The sequence below is a fragment of the Plecotus auritus genome, assembly GCF_963455305.1.
Source record: "Plecotus auritus genome assembly, chromosome: 6".
NCBI classification, from domain to species: domain Eukaryota; kingdom Metazoa; phylum Chordata; class Mammalia; order Chiroptera; family Vespertilionidae; genus Plecotus; species Plecotus auritus.
In genome coordinates this window covers 39,439,619-39,465,576 of record NC_137773.1, presented here as the reverse complement: position 1 = coordinate 39,465,576, position 25,958 = coordinate 39,439,619, and the positions used below count along the sequence as shown (strand labels likewise).

The 25,958-nt window shown below is 43.4% G+C and overlaps 1 protein-coding gene across 9 annotated transcripts in view; it reads left to right on the top strand.

Moving 5' to 3' along the window:
• TRRAP (transformation/transcription domain associated protein) overlaps positions 1 to 25,958 on the top strand; it is a 137,134-nt gene that overhangs the window by 98,781 nt on the left and 12,395 nt on the right. For 3 of the 9 annotated variants that reach the window (XM_080675804.1, XM_080675802.1, XM_080675798.1), the window contains 11 exons: positions 1,132 to 1,323; positions 3,385 to 3,580; positions 4,222 to 4,487; positions 5,738 to 5,838; positions 12,629 to 12,830; positions 14,061 to 14,225; positions 16,712 to 16,802; positions 17,975 to 18,174; positions 18,896 to 19,157; positions 22,834 to 23,059; positions 23,962 to 24,179. In XM_080675804.1, coding sequence (XP_080531930.1) covers positions 1,132 to 1,323; positions 3,385 to 3,580; positions 4,222 to 4,487; positions 5,738 to 5,838; positions 12,629 to 12,830; positions 14,061 to 14,225; positions 16,712 to 16,802; positions 17,975 to 18,174; positions 18,896 to 19,157; positions 22,834 to 23,059; positions 23,962 to 24,179 — 2,119 coding nt within the window. Of the gene's footprint in view, positions 1 to 1,131; positions 1,324 to 3,384; positions 3,614 to 4,221; positions 4,488 to 5,737; positions 5,839 to 12,628; positions 12,831 to 14,060; positions 14,226 to 16,711; positions 16,803 to 17,974; positions 18,175 to 18,895; positions 19,158 to 22,833; positions 23,060 to 23,961; positions 24,180 to 25,958 lie in introns of all 9 variants that reach the window. The other 6 variants (XM_080675800.1, XM_080675796.1, XM_080675797.1 and 3 more) reach the window with 3 other exon arrangements.

The following is a 25,958-nucleotide window of genomic DNA, read 5'->3' as shown; positions in this document are numbered from 1 at the left end:
TGTGCCCTTGACCTGGAATTGAACCTGTAACCCTTCGGTGTGTGGGCTGATGCTCTAACCACTGAGAACTACTGGCCAGTGCAAGAAGGTGAATGTTTTTTGAAAGAGTAAAAAGTCAAAACAAGCCAAGGTATAAAATACAGGATGGCATTATTGTTACTTACATCATTGGGCAAAGAGCAGTAAGGCACTAAAATGTATATAATTTTTATTGTTACTTCCTAAAGGAGCTTAGCAATGAATGTTTTTTGATCTTGTTACAGCAAATCCTATGCAATTCCTCAGCAGAGATATCCTTTTATCTTCTTATATACAGAGATTATTTTTAAAGACTTAATTTTTTATCATTTAAATGCTCTATATGAGATTGATAACGTGCGATGAGTTCTAATGCTTTCTCTAGAAGGTGGTAAGCAAGCATATGGGCTTTCAGGGACACATGAGGATCCTTTACCCAGCTGTAGCTGTGTGTGCAGGAGCAAGGGTTAGGGTTACAGGGGGGAATGAGATGGCTCCATTCTCAGTCTACATTCATAATAGAACTGATAACCAAGGTATAAGAAATATAGGAAAATTTTTCTGATAATCAAGTGTGGTTTTTAAATGACAGTAAAATTTATGAATGTTCAATCATATTCTTATAAACCTGAATCACTGCCTTCTACTTCCTTGTGTAATGTGGAACAAGTTAGATTAACTTCCCAGAGTAAAAGTTGAATTAGGAACAGTTCATAATTTTACTGATATTTGTCAGAGTGGAGATGAACATATATTTAATGCTTTAGACTTCACTGGCTAACGTTGTAGCCAAGTGGTGGTGGCTAATCTCGTCTGTCCTAGCAGTGGTGATCAGTTTGCCCTTTTTGGCACCACTGATACCTTAAAATAAGGAGCCTGTGGCATATTTTCATAGCTAGAGAGATTGGCCACTGGTATTTGGAAAAGGAGAGTATCCAGAAAAAGAAGTTGAAAAGTATGACTTCTCTAAAGAAAAGAAATGTCTGTTTAAAGCTTAATTGCTGTTATTGCTTTGCCGAATTGACTACAAAAATTCATTGACTTTCCTTTTTGACTCTCCCTACTGAGAGGAGAAATACTGTAGCTTCCTATGGAATGTTCTTTTATTACCAGGTAGAAGTAAGTTGTCCCAAGGAGATGGCTTGGAAGGTCAACATGTACCGTGGATACTTGGCTATCTGCCACCCTGAGGAGCAACAGCTCAGCTTCATCGAACGCCTGGTGGAAATGGCCAGCAGCTTGGCCATCCGTGAGTGGCGGCGCTTGCCTCATGTGGTGTCCCATGTGCACACGCCTCTTCTCCAGGTGGGTTATGGTACATTAATGTGAGCAGTATCTTGGGCCCATCATAGCAGAGAACACCTTGTCCAGAGGTAGATTTGTAAACTGAACTGGATGGCAGAGAGGAAACTCCTTCTACTTGTCTTATCCTTTCCCATTTAAGCTCATCCTCAGTGGAAGGAAGGCCAGAGTGAAAATGTAGACTCAAATGTTGCCTCTCAATTTTGGAACTTCCAAGGGACTTAAGTGACAGAAGATATCCTCAGGAGTGCTTTTGGTGATTTGCATTTTTGCTTTACGAATTTTCTTTAGTGCCCACTATACCACCATCAGTGTGATGCCACTGTTCAGTTCGAAAGGTCTATCATCCTCTGAAACTTTTATATAGATATATATTTAAATTGATTTCAGAGAAGAGGGGAGAGAGAGAGAGAAACATCAATGATGAGAGAGAATCATTGATCGCCTGCCTCCTGCACACCCCCTACCGGGTTCAAGCATGCAACCAGAGTATGTGCCCTGACGGGGAATCGAACCGTGACCTCCTGCTTCGTAGGTTGATGCTCAAACACAGAGCCACACCAGCTGGGTGGAGTATATATTATTTTGGTTTGTTTGTTTATTTGCTTTTTGTTATTAATATTTTTAATTTTAATAATCATTGTCAAATTGTAGTGTAGGAAAGATGAATTTTAACAAAAATACTTTCAGTAGTTAGCCAAAAAAGAGTTATCTGGTTAATTCATGTATCCAGGCTTAGATTTTCAGAGTCTATCTCCTTCATTCCCTTCGGTCCTCCTTAATATCAAGACTTGCTGAGTTTTCCTTCAAAATGGCTCTCAAATGTTTTTGGTTTTGTTTTTATTGTTGTCAGTGTTACAGATGTCTCCCATTTTCTCCCTTTTTGCCCTCCTCCACCCCACACCAGACCTTCCCCATACTATTGTCTGTGTCCATGGTTATGCATATATGCATGTATGTTCTTTGGTTAATCTTGTCCTCCTCATCCCCACCTTAGATCTGTTATTCTGTTCCATGCATCCATTCCTCTGGCCCTATTTTGTTTGTCAGTTTATTTCTTTCATTAGATTCCACATATAAATGGATCATGTGGTATTTGTCTTTTTCTAACTGACTTATTTCACTTAGCCTAATACTCTCCAAATCAATCCATGCTGTCTCAAAGGGTAAGAGCTTCTTTTCTATAGCTGCATAGTATTCCATTGTGTAAATGTACCACAGCTTATTTATCCACATCGATCGATTGCCTCCTATATACACCCCGACTGGGGATCAAACCCGCAATTTAGATATGTGCCCGGACCAGGAATCAAACCCATGACCTTCTGGTACATGGGATGACACTCCAACCAACCGAGCTTCACTGGCCAGGGCGAGAAGTGCTTTTTATTTTATTATATATATTTTTTTTAATTTCATTTTTTAAATTCCTGTGGGAGGGGAAGATGGAACTTAATGGGTAGCATTTGTATAGATTCAAAATTGTGGACAGGGCTCTCCCAGTAAGAAGATGGCACCAGAAGTTTGGAGCCAGCAACACATCTAAGGTTTAAAAAGCAGTAAACGATACAGACTCAAAAGACACATGATTGAAAATGTCTGTACCAGCCTAAAGAGAGAATCAGAACCATGTTTAAAAATGCTTAATATGGCTGTAGGTTTTTAAACATTGATGGAAGGCACGCATGAGGGTAGGGGACTAGGCTGTTATTTTCTTAGACATTGGCAGAGAAAGAGCCAACCATAGTTGGAAAAGAGAGACTTGTTTTGGGGGTTATCTGTTAGCAACTTTGGTATCTACACCATTCTTCTTCCCATCTCCTGTCTCACCGTGGCCACAGAGCTGAGGTTTTAAAATTGGAGGGATCAGGAGAGCAGTGTTGGAGGTGAAAAATGAGTTAAATGTGGAACCTAAGGTGTCTGTAAAAGTTAGAGTGCTTTCTTTCATAATAGAATTGTGAGATCTTTACAATCAGTCTGATTCCTGATTGACTCTGGTTTATTTTCTCATGTGATCTTTGATATAATGCTTACTGTGGAATCTCTTATGTTGGTCTCATTCAGGCCGCCCAGCAAATCATTGAACTTCAGGAAGCTGCGCAAATAAATGCAGGTTTACAGCCAACCAACCTGGGAAGGAACAACAGCCTGCATGACATGAAGACGGTGGTAAAGACCTGGAGGAACAGGCTGCCCATTGTGTCCGACGACTTGTCCCACTGGAGCAGCGTCTTCATGTGGCGGCAGCATCATTACCAGGGTAAACCTACCTGGTCCGGCATGCATTCATCATGTAATTTCCCAGACACCCTGCTGTTCTGGTTTCATGTCTTGGTGGTTTTTTTTTTTTTCTTTCTTTTACCAGATTGTCTAATTTTTGGTGGGTATAGGAGATGGTGGTGGTATGGTGAGACAAAGGTGAAGGTGGTGAAAGATGGGAAGGATTTTTCTACCTGTTACATTTTTTCTAGCTAGAACAGAAGTGCTGCTTGACACTGCTTCTTGTATCAGGGACTCAGGCCAGTGTGATCGGAGCTCTGGGTTGTGGCTCTTTGTTTTGAACACCACCCCTCACCTCCCATGAAGAACTGCTCTTAGATGGCTGTGTGTGTAGCCTCCAGTTTTCTGGTCCCCTCTGCTCATACACTGAACCTGCCAGATATCTGTTTAGAGCAGCCTTCATGATTTAGTTAGCCAAGATGGTAACACTCAACTCAATAGTTAGTGCTTTTTATATCTTCCTTTTGATATAAAATACAAGGAAAAGTAACAAGAATTTATTACGGAGCTTCCCATCTTCATAAGCCATGTGTGTTTGTTTTCATTTTTTACTTAAGCCTTATTGTGGAACACTTTGAAAATGTTTGGCATGGACTGATAACTCATTTCTTTGCTCTCTAGCTATTGTAACTGCATATGAAAATAGTTCTCAGCATGATCCAAGTTCCAATAATGCTATGCTTGGAGTTCACGCGTCAGCTTCAGCCATCATCCAGTATGGAAAAATTGCCCGGAAACAAGGACTGGTCAATGTAGCTCTGGATATATTAAGTCGTATTCATACTATTCCAACTGTTCCTATCGTGGATTGCTTCCAGAAGATTCGACAGCAAGTCAAATGCTACCTCCAACTGGCCGGAGTCATGGGGAAAAATGAGTGTATGCAGGTAGAGTGCCAACAGGGCCTGGTGCCTGCCCCTGTGCCCAGCAGGTCCAGTAAAGAAGGGTAGGAGTGTCCACATGGAACTCCTGGTTCAGACAATAAGGAAGGAGGGTTAGAACTTTCTACAAATACAGCCTTAGTAGGGAAGCAGATCTTCCTGAACAAGAAAGGGAAAGGAAACCACTTGAGTGAATACATACATATATTTTAATCCTCACCTGAGGACATGCTTTTATTGATTTTAGGGAGAGGGAAGGAGGAGGAGAGAGAGAGAGAAACATCAAAGTAAGAGTGAAACATTGAATGTTGATTCAGGCATGCGCCCCAACCAGGGATCGAAAACATGCCTGCAACCTGGGAATGTGCCCTGACTGGGAATCAAACCTGCTACCTTTTGGTGTACAGGACAACGCTCCAACCAACTGAGCCACACTGGCCATGGCACCACTTGAATATTTGAATTGCATTTTATCATCTCTGTTCTATCATATACTTGGTGAATGTATTTAAGGAAAAAAATTAAAGGCTGCAGAAGTATGAGGATGTTGTAAGGTAGATGCAGAAGTATGAGGATATTGTAATGTAGATATTGGATATGTTCAGAGGAATATTAATAAAATCAATGAACTGTTTAGACATCTATATATATATAAAAGCCTAAGTTGACCGGCCGATTGGCCAGCCCGCCAACCGGCTGACTGTCTGGTAGCTATGATGTGTACTAACCACCAGGGGACAGATGCTCAATGCAGGAGCGGAAACCATAGAAATGGAAACATGGAACAGACTGGTGAATCTCAGGGGGAAGTGGAATGTTCCTCAGAGGGAGGGTGGGAAGAGATTAACCAAAGATCTTAATATGCATAGTAGAGGCCCCATGCACCAGTGGGGTCCCTCAGGCTGGCCTGCGGGGATCAGGCCGAAAATGCCTCTCCGATAATCCCCTGAGGGGTCCTGGATTGCAAGAGGGCACAGGCCAGGTGAGGGACCCCACCAGAGCACGAATCCGTGCACTGGACCTCTATCTAGTATAAAATAATACCCTTAAAGTGTCTAGAACCTGAATTTAGCATTTAGTGATTCAGTTTAAATACTACTTGTCAATAGATATTCATGGTAGGCAAATCTGTTGTCAATTTAAAGTACATTTGTCAATGACCTTTAGGATTTATTGGCTAGATTAATATTTTAATGAATTTGTTATATTATTGTATAAAAATTTCAAGGACTTTTTCTATACTTTTTTTAAAACAGGGACTTGAAGTTATAGAATCTACAAACTTAAAATACTTCACAAAAGAGATGACAGCTGAATTTTATGCACTGAAGGGAATGTTCTTGGCTCAGATTAACAAGTATGTATGTTACATAGGAGGAAAGTAAGAGTAAAACTCAGGAACTTTTAAATAGTTATTTATTACTTGAAGCTGATGTGAAGGTCAAGCTTGAAATTGGTATGATTCGGTGATAGTTTTCAGGTGTGATGTTTCAGGTGTTATATACCTCTGCAGAGAGTAACTTCCAGCCAATGGATAAGCCAGTTTGATGTGTACTTTAAAAGCTTTTTAAAAAGGAGTTACTTGAAAACAGAATGGCTGATAATACGGATTCATTTCCCCATCTTCTCAGCATGCCATTTGGGCACAGAGTTGATCCCTTTTGTGGAGATGCTTCTTATTTTAGAGCAGGGGTCAGTCATTTATGGCCTGCAGGCCAAATCTAGCCAGTGTCTGGATTTGTAAATGACATATTGGAACACACCCACACCAATGATGTGTCTATGGCTGTTCACAGTACAGCCACAGTGTTGTGACAGAAATTATATGGCCTGCAAAGCCTAACCCGTTTTCTAACTGGTCAATTACAGAAAAAGGTAGCTAACCCCTGTTTTAGAGAAATGAATATCAGGTGAAATTTTATAAAATATACAAATGATATATACTTACAAGATGCTACCTGTTGCCATATATAGAGCTGTAAAACCCACTTTTCACATTTTCAGTTATAGGAGTTGCATTAAGCTTATTCTATATAATAAAAGGCTAATATGCAAATCAACCGAACGGCGGAATGACCGGTTGCTATGATGCGCACTGACCACCAGGGGGCCAGACGCTCAACACAGGAGCTGCCCCCTGTGGTCAGTGCACTCCCACAGGGGGAGCGCCGCTCAGTCAGAAGCCTGAGCTGAGCTCCTGGCTGGTTAGCGCAGCGGCGGTGGTGGGAGCCTCTCCCGCCTCCAAGGCAGTTGGACATCCCCCACAGGCTCCCGGACTGTGAGAGGGCGCAGGCCGAGGGACCCCTTCCCCACCCCCCCGAGTGCACAGATTTTGTGCACCGGGCCTCTAGTTGTTAAATAAAGGTGATTTTGTCAAGATAAAAGGGTTTTATCCTCTTAAAATATGTTTTAAATTCTCATGAAACCACATACCTGTTAGCAGTCTCTTCCTTTGTCCTCTGACAACCATTAATCTACTTTTTGTCTCTATGATTGTCAACATTTCATATAAATAGAATCATATATAATGTGACCTTTTGAATCTGGCTCTTTCACGTGTTTTCAAGGTTCATTCATGTTATAGCATGTGTCAGTTCTTCGTTCCTTTTCATGGCTGAATACTATTTCGTTGTATATTCCTACATTTTATTTATTCATTCAACAGTTGACATTTAGGTTGTTTCCACTTTTCAGCTATTATGAAGAATGCTGCTATGAGCATTCATGTAAAAGATTTTGTATGAGCATGTTTCCAGTTTTCTTGGGTATATAGTCAGGAGTGGAGTTGATGGGTTACATGGTATTTTTTTTATCTTTTTTTTTGTTAATCCTCACCTGAAGATATTTTTTTCCATTGAGTTTTAGAGAGAGTAGAAGAGAGAGGGACAGAAAGAGAAACATCAATGTGAGAGAGACACATTGAGTGGTTGCTTCCTGCATGCACCCTGACCAGGGTGGGAGATTGAACCTGCAACCCAGGTACATGCCCTTGACTGGGAATCAAACCCACAACCCTTTGGTGCACGGGCCAACACTCTAACCACTGCGAAACACCAGCCAGGGCAGAACTTCTTTATCTTTATGAGAAACTGCCTGTTTTCTACAGTAGGTGCTCCATTTTAATTCCCACCAGGATAGTCTGTGTTTCAGTTTCTACACCTCCTTGCCAGCACTTGTTATTTTCCATTTTTCTGATTATGGCTATCCCAGTGAGTATAAAGTGGAATCTCATTATGGTTGCTTTGCATTTTTCTAACGACTAAGGATGTTTAGCATCTTTTAGGTCAGTGGTTCTCAACCTTTCTAATGCCGCGACCCTTTAATACAGTTCCTCATGTTGTGGTGACCCCCAACCATAAAATTATTTTCGTTTCTACTTCATAACTAATTTTGCTACTGTTATGAATCGTAATGTAAATATCTGTGTTCATGACACGCAAGTTGAGAACCGCTGCTGTAGAGCCTAAGACTATGTGAAAACACAGATATTTACATTATGATTCATTAACAGTAGCAAAATTACAGTTATGAAGTAGCAACGAAAGTAATTTTATGGTTGGGGGTCACCACAACATGAGGAACTGTATTAAAGGGTCACGGCATTAGAAAGGTTGAGAACCACTGTTTTAGGTGTTTCTATGCCATTTATATATCTTTTTCTATACAAATATCTATTCAGTTACTTTGCCATTTTTTATTCGTGTATTTGACATGTAATTATTACATGTCTGGATATGTTTCCTTCAAATGCATCATTTACAGATATTTTCTCACATTGTATAAGCGATCTTTTTACTTTTTTGAGTGTTCTTAATGCACTAAGTTTATCATTTTGATGAATCAAATTTATCAAATTTTTGTTTTTGTTGTTACCTGTACTTTTGGTTTCGTATCTAAGACACCATTGTCTATCCCTGTGGTTGGCAAACTGCGGCTCGCGAGCTGCATGCGGCTCTTTGGCCCCTTGAGTGTGGCTCTTCCACAAAATACCACGGCCTGGACGAGTCTATTTTGAAGAAGTGGCGTTAGAAGAAGTTTAAGTTTAAAAAATTTGGCTCTCAAAAGAAATTTCAATCGTTGTATTGTTTTTTTTGTTTGTTTTTTATATTTCTTTATTGATTTCAGAGAGGAAGGGAGAGGGATAGAGAGATAGAAACATCAATGATAAGAGAGAATCATTGATTGGCTGCCTCCTGCACGCCCCCCACTGGGGATCGAGCCCACAACCCGGGCATGTGCCCTTGGCTGGAATCGAACCTGGGACCCTTCAGTCCGCAGGCCAATGCTCTATCTACTGAACCAAACCAGCTAGGGCGGTTGTACTGTTGATATTTGGCTCTGTTGACAAATGAGTTTGCCGACCACTGGCCTAACCCAAGGTCATGTGCATTTACTCCTGTGGTTTCTTCTAAGAGTTTTATAGGTTTAGCTCCTACATTTATCTCTTTAATCCATTTTGAGTTAATTTTTAATATGGCATGAGGGTAGTTGTCCAAAATTCATTCTTTTTCATCTATGTGTATATCGTGTTGTTCCCAGCACCATTTGTTGAGAAGACTGTTCTTTCCCACTATTGAATGGCCTTAACTCTGAATCAGTTAATCAGAAATGTATGGCTTTATTTCTGGACACAGTTCTGTTCCATTGGTGTGTATTTCACCCTTACACTAGTAAAACACTGCCTTGATTGCTGCTGCTTTGCAGTAAATTTTGAAGTTGGGAAGCATTCTCTCAGTTTGTTATTTTTCAAGATTGTTTTGGCTTTTTGGGGTCCCTTACATTTCCATATTTTTAGGTTATGTATTTCTGCAAAAAGAGGCAGTTGAAATTATGACAGGGATTGTGCTAAATCTGTAGATTAATTTGGGGGGAGGCAGTATTGCCACTGTAATAGTATTAAATCTCCAATTCATGAACACAGGATTCATTTACTTAGGTCATCTTTAGTTTCGTTTAACAATCGTATATAATAAAAGGCTAATATGCAAATCAACCGAATGGTGGAACGACCAGTCACTATGACGTGCACTGGCCACCAGGAAGCAGACACTCAATGCAGGAGCTGCCCCCTGCTGGTCAGTGCACTCCCACAGGGAGAGCACTGCTCAGCCAGAAGCCCTGAGCTGGGCTCACAGCTGGTGAACGCAGCGGCAGTGGCGGGAGCCTCTCCCCTCTCCGCAGCAGCGCTAAAGATGTCTGACTGATGGCTTAGGCCCGCTTCCTGTGGGCCTAAGCCATCAGTTGGACATCCCCCAAGGGCTCCTGGACTGCGAGAGGGTGCAGGCTGGACTGAGGGACCCCCCGAGTGTACGAATTTCATGCACCAGGCCTCTAGTATTTTATAGTTTTCAATGTACTAGGTCAGTGGTCGGCAAACTCATTAGTCAACAGAGCCAAATATCAACAGTACAACGATTGAAATTTCTTTTGAGAGCCAAATTTTTTAAACTTAAACTTCTAACGCCTCTTCTTCAAAATAGACTCGCCCAGGCTGTGGTATTTTGTGGAAGAGCCACACTCAAGGGGCCAAAGAGCTGCATGTGGCTTGCGAGCCGCAGTTTGCTGACCACGGTACTAGGTGTACGGGTTAATAATGCGGATTTTGTAATCAAAGAAAACATGATAATTTCAAGAGAAACATCAAAAGTGATTTATTCAAAGTAATGTCCATCGCTAGCTACATATTTCCCGCATCTTTCAGGTAATTTGTGGATACTGTTCCAATAGAACTTCTCTTGTTTTGAGGCAAACCATTCAGAGACCCAGTTTTCCACTTCTTCGTACGTTTTGAAGTGCTGCTCAGAAAGTGCATGTGCTATCGATCAGAACAAGTGGTAATTTGAAGGAGCAAGATCTGGTGAATTCAGCGGGTGGGTTAATACTTCCCAGGCAAGATCTTTTAACATGTCTTTAACTGGTTTTGAAGTGTGTGATGGTGCGTCATCATGAAGCAAAATTACTTTGCCGTGTCTTCTGGCACATTCAGGTTGTTTCACGCTCAAAGCGTGGTTCAAATTGATTATTTGTTGTCGGTAGCGATCAGTATTAACCGTTTCACCTGGTTTTAGAAGCTCATGATACACCACACCTTCCTGATCCCACCAAACGCAGATCATTGTCTTCTTTCTGAAGCGATTTGGCCCTGCAGTTGATGTTGATGGTTGACCTGGATCAACTCATGATTTTGTGCGTTTGGGATTCTCAAAATAAATCCACTTTTCATCGCCGGTCACAATTCGATGCATAAAAGACTTTCGTGCCGTTGAAGCAACATTTTACTGATGACTTTTCGGTTTTCCGTTTGTCTTTCGTTCAGTTGATGTGGCACCCATTTTCTTTCCTTTAAAATCTTTCCCATTGCTTGTAAATGATCAGAACTTGTTTGCTGAGCAATGTTTAATTTTTCTCAAAGTTGTTTTTGAGTTTGACACGCATCTTCATCCAATAATGCTTGTCATTGTTGGTCTTCAAACTTTATTGGTTGACCTGGATGTTCTTTGTCTTTCACATCAACATCATCACTTTTAAAGCGTTTAAACCAGTGTTCACAAGTATTTTGAGATGGAGCATGTTCACCATAAGCTTTCCGAAGTATACGATAACTTTTTCTTCAAAATAATGAATTAAAACTTCCCGCAAATACTTTTTTTTGGCACGAAATTCAACATTTTTAAGTGTAAAAATGTCTATGATGTTAACACCTTCAGCAAATTTGATATATGAAGTTTTGAATCTTGCTGTCAATACAACAAAATAGCATACATATCAAATCGCATATATACCAACGTATGTGTAACTCCATCTATTGCAAAAAATCTGCATTATTAACTGACACACCTAGTACAAGTCCTACATTTCTTATGTTATTTTTATTCTTAAATATTTTATTCCTTTTGATGGTATAAAATGCTTTCTTATTTTATTTTCAGATTGTCCATTGCTAAGGTATAGAAATACAACTGGATTTTAAATATTAATCTTGTATTTTTCAACTTTGCTGAATGTATTTGCTGTAATAGTTCCTTTGTGACTTCTTTAGGTTTTTCTGTATATAAGATCATGTAATCTGCAAATAGAGCTAGTTAGCATTTTCTTTGCCAATCTGCTTGCCTGTTTGCTCTGGCTAAGAATTCCAGCACTAAGTTGAAGTAGAAGTGGTGAAAATGGACATCCTTGTCTTGTTTCAGTTCTCAGAGGAAAACCTTTTATTGTCCAGCATTGAGTATGATATTAACTGGGTTTCTCATATATGACCTTCATCATATTAAGATAATTTCCTTTTATTCCTAGTTTGTTGAGTATTTTTATCATGAAAAGGTGTTGCATTTTGTCAAATGCTTTTTCTTTATCAACTGAGACAATGTGTTTCTCCTTCATTCTGTTAATGTGGTGTAGTATAATGGATTGATTTTAGTATATTGAATCACTCCTTGCATTGCTGGTAAATCCCACTTGGTCACTGTGCATAATCTTTAAATATGCTGTTGGGTTTGGCTTGCTAATATTTTGTTGAGTATGATTGCATCTGTATTAATAAGGGATATGGATGCGTAGTTCTCTTTGATATCTTCTACATTGTTGGTTTGATACTAACATGGTGCACCCACTATGGAAAACACTTTGGCAGTTCCTCAAAAAATTAAACATAGGATTAAACATAGGAGCAGTTCCACTCCTTGGTATATTACCCAAAATAATTGAAAATGAGTTATTAAAGTAGCTAGAATGTTAAAACACCTCAAATGAATGGATAAACAAAATGTGTCATATACAGGTAGTGGAATAGTATTTTGTCATAAAAAGGAATAAAGTAATCATACATTCACTCTATGCCAAGTGAAAAGCCAGACACATAATGTGTGATTCCCTTAACATGAAATATGAAGAATTGGTAAATCTATATAGAGACAGTAGGCAGATTGGTGGTCTCCAGAGGTTGCTTAATGGCTAAGGGTTTTCTTTTGGGATGATGAAAACGTTTTGGCACTGCATACATAGAGGTGGTAGCTGCACGATCTGTATATCCAAAGTACATGACTGTACTAAATGCCACTGAATCGTTGTTCACTTTTAAATGGTTGCTTTTTTTTCTCTGACGTTCACCTGTAAAGAAGACCAAATTAATGTTGTGATTTGTGTCCTCACAGGTCTGAGGAAGCAAACAAAGCCTTTTCTGCAGCTGTGCAGATGCATGATGTGCTGGTGAAGGCTTGGGCCATGTGGGGCGATTACCTGGAGAACATCTTCGTGAAGGAACGGCAGCTGCATCTTGGAGTGTCTGCCATTACCTGTTACCTGCATGCATGCCGGCATCAGAACGAGAGCAAATCAAGGAAATACTTAGCCAAGGTGAGGCCAAAAGAATTAGCTTTGACCAAAAATCAATCTGGTAGCCTTCAAGTTTGGATGACAATTCAGCTACTTCTGAATTCATGCTGGGTGAGAATTCATGCCTTAATTCTCCATTTTTATCACTCTTCAAAGTACCTCTTCTGTGTCAGTTTTAAAGCTGAGAAAACTGAGGCCTGGACATACTCGCGATCCCAGGACATTTATGCAGCAAAACCGAGCCTGGAGTCTGGGTCTTAGGTCTCAAGTCCTATGTTCACTGTGGGATTTCATACTGGACAGAGGTTCCTGCAGACTAATGAGGGGTCTGCAAGGAAAACTTACCTGCTAGATACCTGTTAGATTCTGCTCTCTCGCCTGCAGGGACGGTGCACATGTTCATAGAGCCTGTCAGCTCTAGTCGCAGGTCATGGTGAGTCCCATGGCTTCTGCGCACACTACAGGGTGAGGTCCTGGTTGTAGGCATTCTCATCCTCTGTTGCCTCAGCGTAGCGCTGGGCACAGGATTGGCAATTTGACATGTGCCCAGTGATGGTCATCAGCTTGAGAGTCCTTTAGTGTTGCTCCCTCTCGTCCCTCATCCCTGCCACAAAACATATAAATACAGCCCAGAATTAATTCTTGCAGAAAACTTAAAAATGAGTTATTCTTCTTTCCTGTTCTGTTTGTTAAAGGTGTGGACTTCATTAGAATTCCTTAAGGTGATGCCAAAATGTGGAATGTACATCAGCACATAGTAGTTCCAGCCTACTATAGAAACAAACCAACTCCATGAGGCAAAGAAACTACCTAAATATCTGACTCCAAATTTTCTTATTTCTAGATGTCATTGTTTTAGACATCCTTGGACACTGGGCTGCCATCCTGTGGCTTACCTGATGCTAGGGTGGTGTTCCACTGAGATTTTTAGCAAAAGTCCAGTTTGTATTGGTGCGATCACGGGTGTGAATTAGCAGGGTAGCAGGCCCTTACCATCCACCTTAGGGTCACTGGCCATCACTAGCTAGTTGATTGGCTCAATTAATAATTGGCAGTAACGCTAAATCTAAATAAAAAACTTTTATTTTAATTTTTGGTTTTATTTATCTGTTAAGTTTAGCAATATTGTTGGCCCTTTGGTGGATATGTTTCCAGTAAAATGACTCTGTATGGTATTTTAATGCTGAGAAAAAGTCACTTTAAAGGCCTCAGAATTTTTTTTCAACTCTAGAATTTTTCCTTCTACCCTAGGTGCTGTGGCTTTTAAGTTTCGATGATGATAAAAACACTTTGGCAGATGCCGTCGACAAGTACTGCATTGGTGTGCCACCCATCCAGTGGCTGGCCTGGATCCCGCAGCTGCTCACCTGCCTGGTTGGCTCAGAAGGAAAGCTGCTTTTGAACCTCATTAGCCAGGTCAGAATAACAAGGTGTCTTTGTTCACACAAAAAATTGTCTTTGTTTCACATTCTTTTTTTCCAGAAAGAAAATGTACATGCTCAAAGCATGGGATATAAGTCAACGAGATGGGAACATGTACACATCTAACTATCACTTTAAATAAAACATAATTAAGTGTGATTGAAGAATATATCAGGATTGAAATGAAATAATATGCTACAGCATTGCTGTATTAAAGTGGTAATTTCTTTGCTTGAACATGTTGCCACATAAGATGCAAATACAGTCAAACCTTTGTTCTTGAATATCTCCCATCTCGAACAGTTTGGTTTTTGACCAAATTGTTCACGGAAAAAGTGTCTTGGTTATTGAACACCACTTCAGTTCTTGACCTGACAACCCCCCCCCGCTTTTTTAAAATATATTTTATTGATTTTTTTACAGAGAGGAAGGGAGAGGGCTAGAGAGTTAGAAACATCGATGAGAGAGAAACATCCATCAGCTGCCTCCTGCACACTCCCTACTGGGTATGTGCCCGCAACCAAGGTACATGCCCTTGACCAGAATCGAACCTGGGACCCTTGAGTCCGCAGGCCGACGCTCTACCCACTGATCCAAACCAGTTAGGGCCTGACAACCCTTTCTTGCTGATACATCAGCATGACAAAAAGTATCTCTCAGGCCACAAGTAAAGGAGAGAATGCGAGTCAGTTTACCGCTAAACATCCCAGGAAGTTGTGCTATATACATATATATGTATATGTATTTTGCTTTTGTTGCTAGAAATGGATGATTAGCACAATTTTAAAACATATATAGGCCGTCAAAAGTGCTAATGTTGCTAAAGGTGTAACACAAACAATGATCACAGGCAACTGAAGAGGTAGAAAAACTGGTTGATTTGGATAAATGAAAAGTAGATAGCAGGTGACAGCATTTCACAGGCAGTGATATGTGAAAAAGCGAAGATGCTGCATGCTGACTTTCTGAAAGACACCCCTGTAATGAGTGCCAAAAGTGGTTTAAGGGTAGTAGGAGTGGTTCTGTAAATCTAAGAAAAGAAGTGTTTGTTTATAGATTAAACAGTACATTAGACATGTACTGTATATAAGAAAGGTTAAAATAGGGAATCATTTGGGGCTCTGGAATAAATTAATTCAATTTACATTTCTAATGGAAATAAATGATTCCGTTTTTGAACAGATTGCTTCTCAAATAGCTTTCAGGAAAAATTAAATTTGAGAACTAAGGCTCCACTGTGAAATAACCATTCTCTTAAAATGTAAGATTACTAGTGAGTACTCTGAGAGCTGGTCACAGTGAAATGTGTGTCTGATTGCTATTTTATAACCGATTTCCTGTCTGTGCCAGGAGGTCTTCAGAGCTTCCCTTCAGAATAAACTCCCCCATGCATGTGGAGGTTGTTGCCCTTGGTGGAGTTGTTTGGCTGTGGCTGTTAGAGAATTAAAGTTGGGTACACTAAGATTGGTGATGGGGCATCAGGCAGATGGCTTTCATGACCATTACTTAAGAATGGTTCCAGAATGTTCCTGTCCTGAGAAAACATTGGGGGAAAGACCCAAACAGTAGAAACTTAAAGATACCTCAGTCTGGAATGTAGTACCTTTGTGCTTCCTTTTATAAAATTATGGTCATGTAACTTTTCATGAATGAGGAGCATCGTCACCAAGCACTTAGGAACACACTGCTCATCATTTTGTCAGTTTACTTTGCTTTTTAAAAACAGGTGGTACATCATCTGTTTCTTACCCAGAAAAGGTTTTATTTTTTCCTTGAGAGGAGGTAGCCGTGTTTCTGGAAACGGGTGTTTTGCTTGGGGTTTATCTCTCAGGATATAGATTCATTCTATGTGTATTGTCATTCATTGAACATCTCTTAATGTACATTAGCTGAATCACCCCGTGGCTGTGCCAGAGTGAGATAATATCTGCTCAGCCTTTTGAAGGAGCCCTGTAACCCCAATGTGGTAAAACTGGCTTTTCTTACTGTAAATAGAAAACTTTAGATCTCCTTGCTGCAGTTGTACAGAGTAAAATCACTAGTGTTCACCGATAAGCCTAGTTGTCAGCTGGAATCATCTCACAGTTCCCAGTGAACAGTGCCAAATAGGAGACTGTTTGGTGTCTTTCTGTGTTTTCCTTCGGTTGCCTGAATGAGATTCGGAGACTTAGCATTTTGCCTTCCTGAGATTTACTGAATCAAGTGAAAGTATGGTTTCTGTGTCATTCATGGTCCCCATGCAGGATTGCTGAAATGCATGCACTATGTTGATCTTTCTTGGGTCTTTAAAGCTAAACTGGATGTTTTATCTGCTATTTAATCTGGCCTCATCTATTAGGTCAGCGGTGCAGTATTTGCTTCCTTGGTCCAAATGTAGACCAGCCACCCGTTTATGGTTTACATCAGTTATTTTGATACAAAGTGTCTTCATCCAGAAGATCAGTGAGCAGTGTTCTTCATTACTCTCTGTCTCTGAGCAGGTCGGACGAGTGTACCCCCAGGCAGTCTACTTTCCCATCCGGACTCTGTACCTGACTCTGAAAATAGAGCAGCGGGAACGCTACAAGAGTGGTATGTCTCGGGCGGGGCCAGCTGGCCAGGCTGCGGAGGGGATTGTTCCATGGGCATTCCCATCCAGTCCGCTGTGGACACACGCCTACCCCACAGCGGACTTCCTAGCACGTGAGCCAGTCTTTAGCCAGTGAGAGAGAGAATATTTTGGGACCAGAAGGCAGAGCCTGATCCTCTTGAGTGAAATTTATGGTTCTTCTTTGCCATAATGTAATTGGGTGTCCATTTACCTGAGTGATTTGACCCTTAAGTAGAAATCATATATGAAATTTTTAGCTATAGGTAATTACAAATAACTTAACTAATTAGTATAACTACATCCTGGTAAGCAGTATAAATATTAGTTACTATAAGATTTTAAATCTATATTGAGTAGTTCCTGTATATAAAGAAATAACTTATTTGATGGTTCCAGTTGCCCACTAAGCATGGTGCTTTATAAACAATTAAAGGATCATTTGCTTCAAAATATTTTTAATACCCAGACATTCATGCTATGAGATCAGAGTCTTTCTCAGCAGCATCGCTTGCCAGTGAGCTGGGTGGGTTAGGAGGTTGCACAGCACACTTCTGCCCTGACCTCCTGGGTCTACCTAGGTAGATTCATGTGTTGGTCATTTGAAAATTAAGATGTTTTTATTCTAAGTGAGCTGAAGCTTAGATAAATGGGGCTCATGGGTTTTAATAACATTTCTCATATAGTAAGTGATTATATTTTTCAAAAATATCATTTTACATGTGGTTTGGCTTTCCTAGGTGAAGAATGTAGACTTGCTTGTTAACTACTCTTGAGCTACAGTACAAGGCATGTATTGTAAACAAAAATGTTTATACTTAGAGTCAAGTTAAAGGAGGGAGTACAGTGCACACTTGTGCGGCCTCACTGATTCCCCAGCCAGCATGCTGCCACGTTTGCTTTCTTACCAGCATGGACGCACTCTGCTGAGCCGGTTAAAGCCAGGTTGTAGACAGTCACATTCTCTGTGCCGAGTCCCTCAGAGCACCTCTCCTGAGAACCGGGGCATCCTCCCACATAGTCCTGGGGAAACGGTCTCATGTGTGTCAGCATCGGCAGGAACCAGTGTTCCTTTGGCCGGTGGGTCCTCTAGAGCACCAAGCTCTAGCATCGGTCAGTTTTGCGCTGACATTGGCATTGTGTGTGTTGCTCTCAGATTCTGGACAGCAGCAGCCAAGTTCAGTGGGTAACCAGTCCCATTCTGCATCAGATCCAGGGCCCATAAGAGCAACAGCACCCATGTGGCGCTGCAGCCGAATCATGCACATGCAGCGGGAACTGCACCCAACCCTTCTGTCTTCCCTGGAAGGCATCGTCGATCAGATGGTCTGGTTCCGAGAAAACTGGCACGAAGAGGTACGTGGATGTGATCTCGAGACTGTCGTTCCACATGCTTTTGTGGCCACGTGATGGTCAGTTAGCTGCCTGGTCATGGTGTCTGTTGAGTTGAACGATAGAGTTGGCAGAGTTAATGTCTGCACACTAGTGTGGCCTTAAAATATTTGAAGTGGGAGATTTCAAATGAGGGTGAAATTGAGAAAACCATTCTGCCCTTATAGTGCTTACTTGGCTCATTCATATGAGCTCAGTCACTTCAGCCATGGATTGGCCAGGCAGTAGTGGCGGGTGCGAGCAGGAGCGGTGTGTAGGTAACTGACCGCAGTAATCCCCAGAGGCAGGAGTGGGTTCTTCCGTGACCTTTCAGCAGCAGGCCACCCTTGGTGGTGTTTGTATACTGATGATAAAATAATCGGCCTTTATGCCCAGATACTTTTCTAGTTGTTATCACAGTGTCCTTTTGTGTGTACACACAGACGTGCAGCAGTGACACTGAGCTCCAAATAAGGTTTTCCCATGGTTAGTCAACTGAAGGGGATGCACATGACTCAAAAAGTGGGTTGTTTGTTTTTTTTAAATGTTCAGGACACTTTCTCTGCATTGTTAAAAACAGAGCGCACATGTGGAGCACACATGATTTTACACGGACTCTGCCACAGAAATCGCTGTGGTGGTGGTGGGGTAGCTACTCGAATCAAGAGCTCTCTTTTGTGAATGGTGTTTGGTCTCTTTCCACTAGGTTCTCAGGCAGCTCCAACAGGGCCTGGCAAAATGTTACTCTGTCGCATTTGAGAAAAGCGGAGCGGTGTCCGATGCCAAAATTACCCCCCACACTCTGAACTTTGTCAAGAAGCTGGTGAGCACGTTTGGGGTGGGCCTGGAGAATGTCTCCAACGTCTCCACCATGTTCTCCAGCGCGGCCTCCGAGTCTCTAGCCAGGCGGGCGCAGGCCACTGCGCAGGACCCTGTCTTCCAGAAGCTGAAGGGCCAGTTCACAACCGGTGAGTCTCACTTTGTTCTAACTGCACTGGGAACGTTCCACGCACTGCTTTCCTTGGGCTTTAGCATAGAAGGTAATTGCATTCATTCATTTTATTTTTTATTTGTTCATTTTTCATTAATTGTCACTGTACTGGGCGAGCTGGTTATACTATGTTTAGAGTCATCACAAGAAAACCTTAAGGCTCACTAGCCTGCAACTACATGTCCTTCTTTCCATGAAGGGTTGCGGTTTGGAGCCAGAGCACCAGGCTCCACCTCTGGGGTTAGCAGTAGGGTGGCTTCAGGCAGACCCTTCTCCTGCTCCTCGATCCCTCCCTCCACTTGGTCTTTGTGGGAAAACTCAACAGTGAGACTCAAAGGTGCAGGGCTCGGGGTGACAAGTAAAGTTCGTACTGGTAGGGATTCTGGTGGCACAGTGACAGGGAGGTTGTGTTTTTGTTACTTGTCCCTGGTTCAGGTTCATGCATTTTCCCAGACCCGTGGGAGCATGAGTCCTGGCTCCACCCTGTTCTGCATGATCTGAGGTAAATGTCCAATCTCCCTTAGCCTGTCTCCATCTGTCAGATTGGGGTCCTCGTCCCCCAGCACGTGCAGGCATGTGTCCCCTGTATCTCAGAGCATTCATTCCCAGTCCTTGCTCTGCCTCCCTCCCACTCATCTGGGGTAGGCTCTCTCCTGCGGGAGCACCAGGTCCCAGGCTTGAGCCTGAGGAACTTTTGCAGGCTTGTAAGTCCTGAGTGTCACCCATGAGTGATTATCACACGGAAACAAGACTTGCCTGGTAAAATTTCCCAAAGCCAAAAGAAACATTTCAGCTTCATTATTACTTTTGTAACCATCTTTAAAGCATTCTTTCTTGTCCTGAAAGTGTTGCTCAGTGGTTAGAGTATTGGCCGTGCACTGAAGGGTTGTGGGTTTGATTCCCAGTCAAGGGCACATACCTGGATTGAAGATTTGATCCCTGGCCCAGTCGGAGCACATGCAGGAGGCAACCAAGCAATGTTTCTTTCCCACATTGATGTTTTTTTCTCTTTCTCTCCTCCCTTCCACTCTCTCTAAAAATCAATGGAAAAAATATCCTTGGGTGAGGATTAACAACAACAACAAAAAATTCTTTCTTTTTTTAAAAAATATATTTTATTGATATTTTACAGAGAGGAAGGGAGAGGGATAGAGAGCTGGAAACATCGATGAGAGAGAAACATCGACCAGCTGCCTCCTGCACACCCCCTACTGGGGATGTGCCCGCAACCAAGGTACATGCCCTTGACCGGAATCGAACCCGGGACCCTTCAGTCCACAGGCCGACGCTCTATCCACTGAGCCAAACCGGTTTCGGCCAAAAAATTCTTTCTTCATTGATACGTTAAACCATAGAATAAATGGTTCACATTTTTTAGATATTTAAGTATCTTTTTAAAAGACATATCTGAGAGAGCATAGTTAAAACATGTATATCTGTAAAGTAGGTTGCAGTGATAGAAAAGGAAATATTTACCCCACTAATTGTGAAGGATACTGTGCAGTTGTAGGCAGGACTGACCTGAAGCCCATCTGAAGCCCAGCGTGTGTGTCCCATCATCATTCCAGGCAGCCCTGAGCCGGTGTCCCGCTCTTGAGGTGTGAGCCGGGCATAAGGTTGAGAGGCTTCCTCTGAAGAACCAACCCATTGAGGAAAGTGCTCTTTGAAAAATAAGAGCCGTGCCCTCTCAGAGCTTTTACGCTGAAGTGCTCTCATCATCTTAGATTTTCTCTTTGTAAAGTCCATGTGACGTGTGGTCTGTCATCCTTCCCTGGGAAAGGAAGGGTTTGAGGTTAGAGTTTTATGGGAGCTATCCTGTTTTACTTAAAAGAGGTGATACTCAGCATGTCTTCATCTTAAATAGATTATTAAATCATTTTCAGTCTGAAATAAAGATTTGAAGTGGGACAAATCTGGATTTGGGGGGCGGGGGGAAAGAAGACACAAACTGGAACTTGAAAGGAGGCTGCCAGGCTCTGAGCCACTTAACTGCAGTGAGTGTCAGGCCTTGGTACAGAGTCCTCCGGTCGCTCTGCTCATTGCGCCCGGAAGACCGTCTCTGTTCCAGTGCTGTGTTCGTCTGTAATGCGGTGGGAGAAAGTTCAAAAACAGTCCATCACATTCCCCCAGAGTGAAGACTCATTTCCGCAGGAACTTGTACGTAAATGTTCATAGCCACTCTATTTGTAATAGCCCCAAACTGGGAACTACCCAAATGCCCCTCGTCGGAGAAAGGATGGATGAGTGTGGCACTTTCATCCTCATACGAAGTAAACAAAAAGGGCTTAACACACAGCAACTTGGATGAACTTTAAAGAAATTAATACTGAGTGCAAAAGCCAAGATCAAAAGGATACCTACTGCGTGGTTCTTGTTTAGAATTGTATTAGTTACAAATATTTCATAGGGTGGAGAATGGATTAGTGGTGGCCAGGTGGTGGGGATGGGGGGAGGAGGTGGGTGTGGCTTAAGGGGTACCACTTGGACGGCTACACCCTCCCTCCCTGGTGTCTCCCCAGTCGGTGTTGATCAGGCCTTCACCGGTTTCTGCTTCCAAATTCATAGTGTTGACCCCTCAGCCATTTTCTCTGCATTTAGCTGCAGTCCGTCTGCAGAGCCTGGAGAAGGGGGTGGGGGCGGGTGGGGGGCGGTCTTTGTGGAGTTGGTGGGAGGATTTGCCCCCATCAAGGCAGTGAGAAGAGGGGGCAGGAGTCTGGGTAGGGCCTGTGCCTTCCAGGGCAGCCTGCCCCAGCTCACCCCACATGACCTAGCTCTGGGCAGAGGGGGAGTGCAGAAGAGTGCTTGGAAGAGGCTTGGAGAGACTTGGCACCCTCACTGCCTTCAGCTTGTGTGTGAAGGTGCCTCTGCCGTCACGCAGCCGTCTCGTTTGGCCTCAGGATTAATCAGTCCTTGTCAGCACGAGGACAGTGCCTCCCTGTGGCTCTCACAGACCCGTTTCCAGCAGAAATCGGGCTTTCCTGACCTTTGGGCTCTGGCAAGTTAGGGTATCGAGAACCCCCTCAACCACTGGTGCTAATCTGGGTGGGAAATGAGGTTTATTTTAAAGAAGGACTTTCCATTTAATGGACCTTTTATTATTGAGTCGTAAACGCTGAGAACCAGAGTGTTTTTGCTTAAGTGAAAAGTACATGTTTTCCATTTTTGTCATTTTGATTTCTTGCCTTAATTCCTTCTGAGGAACTGATGCATAATTCAGTCTCCTCCTGGATATTGTCTCCTTCAGGCCTGCCTGGTGATGCGGGCCCGAAGGAGACACTATCCAGGAGGAGATTCCGCACAGGGCCTCAGTTTCCTGGCGATGCTTGTTCTCGGAGGTCACCTCTAGAGGTGCAGTGGGCTTCCGGCACCTTTTAGTGGTGGTGGGGGCTCAATGCTGAGACGTTTATGCAGGGGCCCCCCATCCTTCCTGAAGAGGACAGGTCATGATTGGGGTGAGGTCCATGTGGCACTGGAGAGCCGGCCACACCAAGGGCTTCACTCTGTCTTAGGCCCCAATATCCATGATAAAGAGCAAGAGGGCTTCTAGGGCTTGACGCAGACTGTTCCCAGCTGGGAGGCGCCTGAGCAGTGGCTTGGGGATGAATTGGAAGAGCCCGATGACTGAAAATGCTTATTCATGTTTTATCTTGAAGATTTTGACTTCAGTGTTCCAGGATCCATGAAGCTTCATAACCTCATTTCTAAATTGAAAAAGTGGATCAAAATTCTGGAGGCCAAAACCAAGCAACTTCCAAAATTCTTCCTCATAGAAGAAAAGTGTCGGTTTTTGAGCAATTTCTCCGCGCAGACAGCTGAAGTGGAAATCCCAGGGGAGTTCCTGATGCCGAAGCCGACGCACTATTATATCAAGATTGCTCGGTGAGTGAGCATGGCCTGGCTCGGTCATGGCACATCCCCTGCACACAGGCCTGGCGCTGCGCTGAGAACAAGACGTCCTAGGGTTTCAGTGACCAGCCCTGAAAGGGTTGACGGACGGCTTCAGGGTCTTGTTTGAGTCAAGTTTGTATTTGCTTCCAAAGAACCTTTCCCGACTCCCCATAGAACTTGACAAAATGAAGCTCCCGTGCCTTTGTTCACACTTACCGCACAGTGTTCAAACAGAACCAGACGCTGTAGAATGTAGGGAGAGCATTGCATCTCATTTGAAATGTAAAGAGTTCTGTGAAGAGGCTCCCTTAACAAATAGTCAGGTGCTTCCTTTTATTTCTAACTCAGACACAGAGCTCTGCTTTACACACATCAGAATTCAGTCTTCCTTTCCCCAGACCTGCCTGGGGCCCTGGCCAGCGCCCTCCTCTCTGACCTGTGTCAGTGGCCGAGGCCATGATGAGGAGGTGAGGGCAAAGGTGTGTCAGTCCCTCGCCTGCTCCTCGGGGCACCTGCACGTGCCAGGCAGGACCGTCCCTCTCCCAGAGGCCGGAGCTGGGCCCTCCCCCTGTGCTGCTGCTGTGCTCAGGGCCAGACGGGCGACCCACAGGTAGCTCCTGGAATTGGACCCCTGGTTTGATTCTTTTGAAACTCCAGCTTCATCTTTCTGCTTTTTGTTTTCCCTCTGCTGTGGTTTCTCCCTCGTTTTGTGATATAATTGCACTCTTTATGCCTTGTCAGAACAAGGGTGGGTGTGAGTAAGTGAACAAACATGGTAACTACGTGGTCTTAATTCCCCTGACAATTCCTACCAGTGCTTTTGGAAAGCTCCATTTTCTTTTCCAAGAAAAGGATTGGAAATTGAGACTGAGGGCGTTTGTTTGTTCCGGTAGGTTTATGCCCAGGGTGGAAATTGTGCAGAAGCACAACACCGCAGCCAGGAGGCTATACATCCGCGGGCACAACGGCAAGATCTACCCGTACCTGGTCATGAACGACGCCTGCCTGACAGAGTCGCGGAGGGAGGAGCGTGTGCTGCAGCTGCTTCGCCTGCTGAACCCCTGCTTAGAGAAGAGAAAGGAAACCACGAAGAGGCACTTATTTTTCACAGGTAGGAGGGCTGCACCTGAGGATACCTAGCAGTGCGCATTAGCCAGCCTTTCAGGGCCTTCCCGTGAGCCGTGTGTCAGCACTGAGGATGCGCTGAGCTACACCAAGAGGCAGGCCTTGCAAGGAGGAGCCGGTCCCTCGACAGGGCCCCTGCTCCTGGAGAAGCCCCCCACCCCCAGCCTTTAGGCTCCTCACTGCAAGATGGGCGCTCTGACAAGTATTTGGGAATGGAGGTGCTACGTCTGTGCCCCCTGCCATCTTGACTCCCCCAGGAGCCCCCATGCTCTGGTGAAACCTGGGCTGAGTGGAGGGCTTGTTATGGGTCTGTTACCAGCACACTTCATTGTGAAGTGAGGCCTCTGAATTCCTGGGCCACTCGCTGCAGTACGTGGGCACGGCCCAATCTTGCCTTCAGCGAGGGAAACACAAGACTCGGAAAGTCGGGTGGCAGGGATCTTGGTCAGGTGGCAGCATCTGAGTGAGGTCTTTCTGTAACTGAGGTGTCCTGGGTGGTTCAGGAGTGGCCTGTTTCTGTAATGGGAACAGATGAGACACCTACCATCCCACCCAGAGAAGAAAGCCATTGTCAAATCATTTTAGTATTAAATCCAAGGCTAGGAGCCCATCGCAGTACCTAGTACATGGAACTTTCTTCTGAGAGCTAAGGTGTGATCTAACCCAATTTGACCTAAAATAGCTTACCTTTAAATATAACATAGCCCAAATAAGAAGTAGATTAAAAAACAAGTCTGTGGAAAGCTGTGTGCATGTTGACACAGGTGTAATGTGATCGCAGTGTTGATCCCGGCTGTGGGTAATAGATTGCTCTTTCCTTCTTCCAAAGACACAAACCTTTTTTTTTTTTTTTTTTAAATCTTCATCTGAGGATATTTTTTCCATTGATATTTAGAGAGACAGTTGCTAGGAGGTAGAAAGAGGATAAGAGAGAGAGAGAGGCATCAATGTTAGAGAGACACATCGATTGGTTGCTTCCTGCAAGTGCTGTGACCGGGGCTGGGGATCACACCTGCAACCCAGGTACGTGCCCTTGGCCAGGAATCGAACCTGTTCCCTTTGGTGCACAGGCCGGTGCTCTAACCACAGAGCACACCAGCCAGGACCAAAGATACAAACTCTTGACTGCCACCAAATGCCAGCTCACACATATATATATGCCCTGGGATCCTTTGGGTTTCCTTACGGATTGAAGCCATGGAAGCAAACCAGAAGCTGTGGTTTACCTAACATTAGACCGAAATGACTGCTCATTAGCAGCCAGAACACCTGTGTCACCACGCCAGCAGTCCACGTGGGGGCAGGTGGTCATGGGGCCTGGAGATGGGCACAGGCTCACAGCGGCTGCTCGGCTGCTCAGCAGCACCAGTGCATTTGGCAGTCTCTTCATTGTTTCTTTTTCTCTTTTTTAATATATGTTTTTTTATTGATTTCAGGGAGAGGGAGGGAGAGATAGAGAAACATCAGTGATGAGAGAGAATCACTGTTCAGCTGCCTCCTGCACACCTCACACTGGGGATTGAGCCTGCAACCCAGGCATGTGCCCTGACTGGGAATCAAACCGTGACCTTCTGGTTCATAGGTCGATGCTTATAGATCAGCTGGGCTCTTTATGGTTTTTTAAGATGGCCTCCTAAAGCATTTCTGTCCATCTGTGTCTTAAACACGGTAATGGCAGCTCAGGCTTCGTCTGTGCCATGTGTGCTACATCAGTACGTGGTGTGTGCTCAGCATTCTTCCAGCTTTGCCCATTTGCCCCACACCC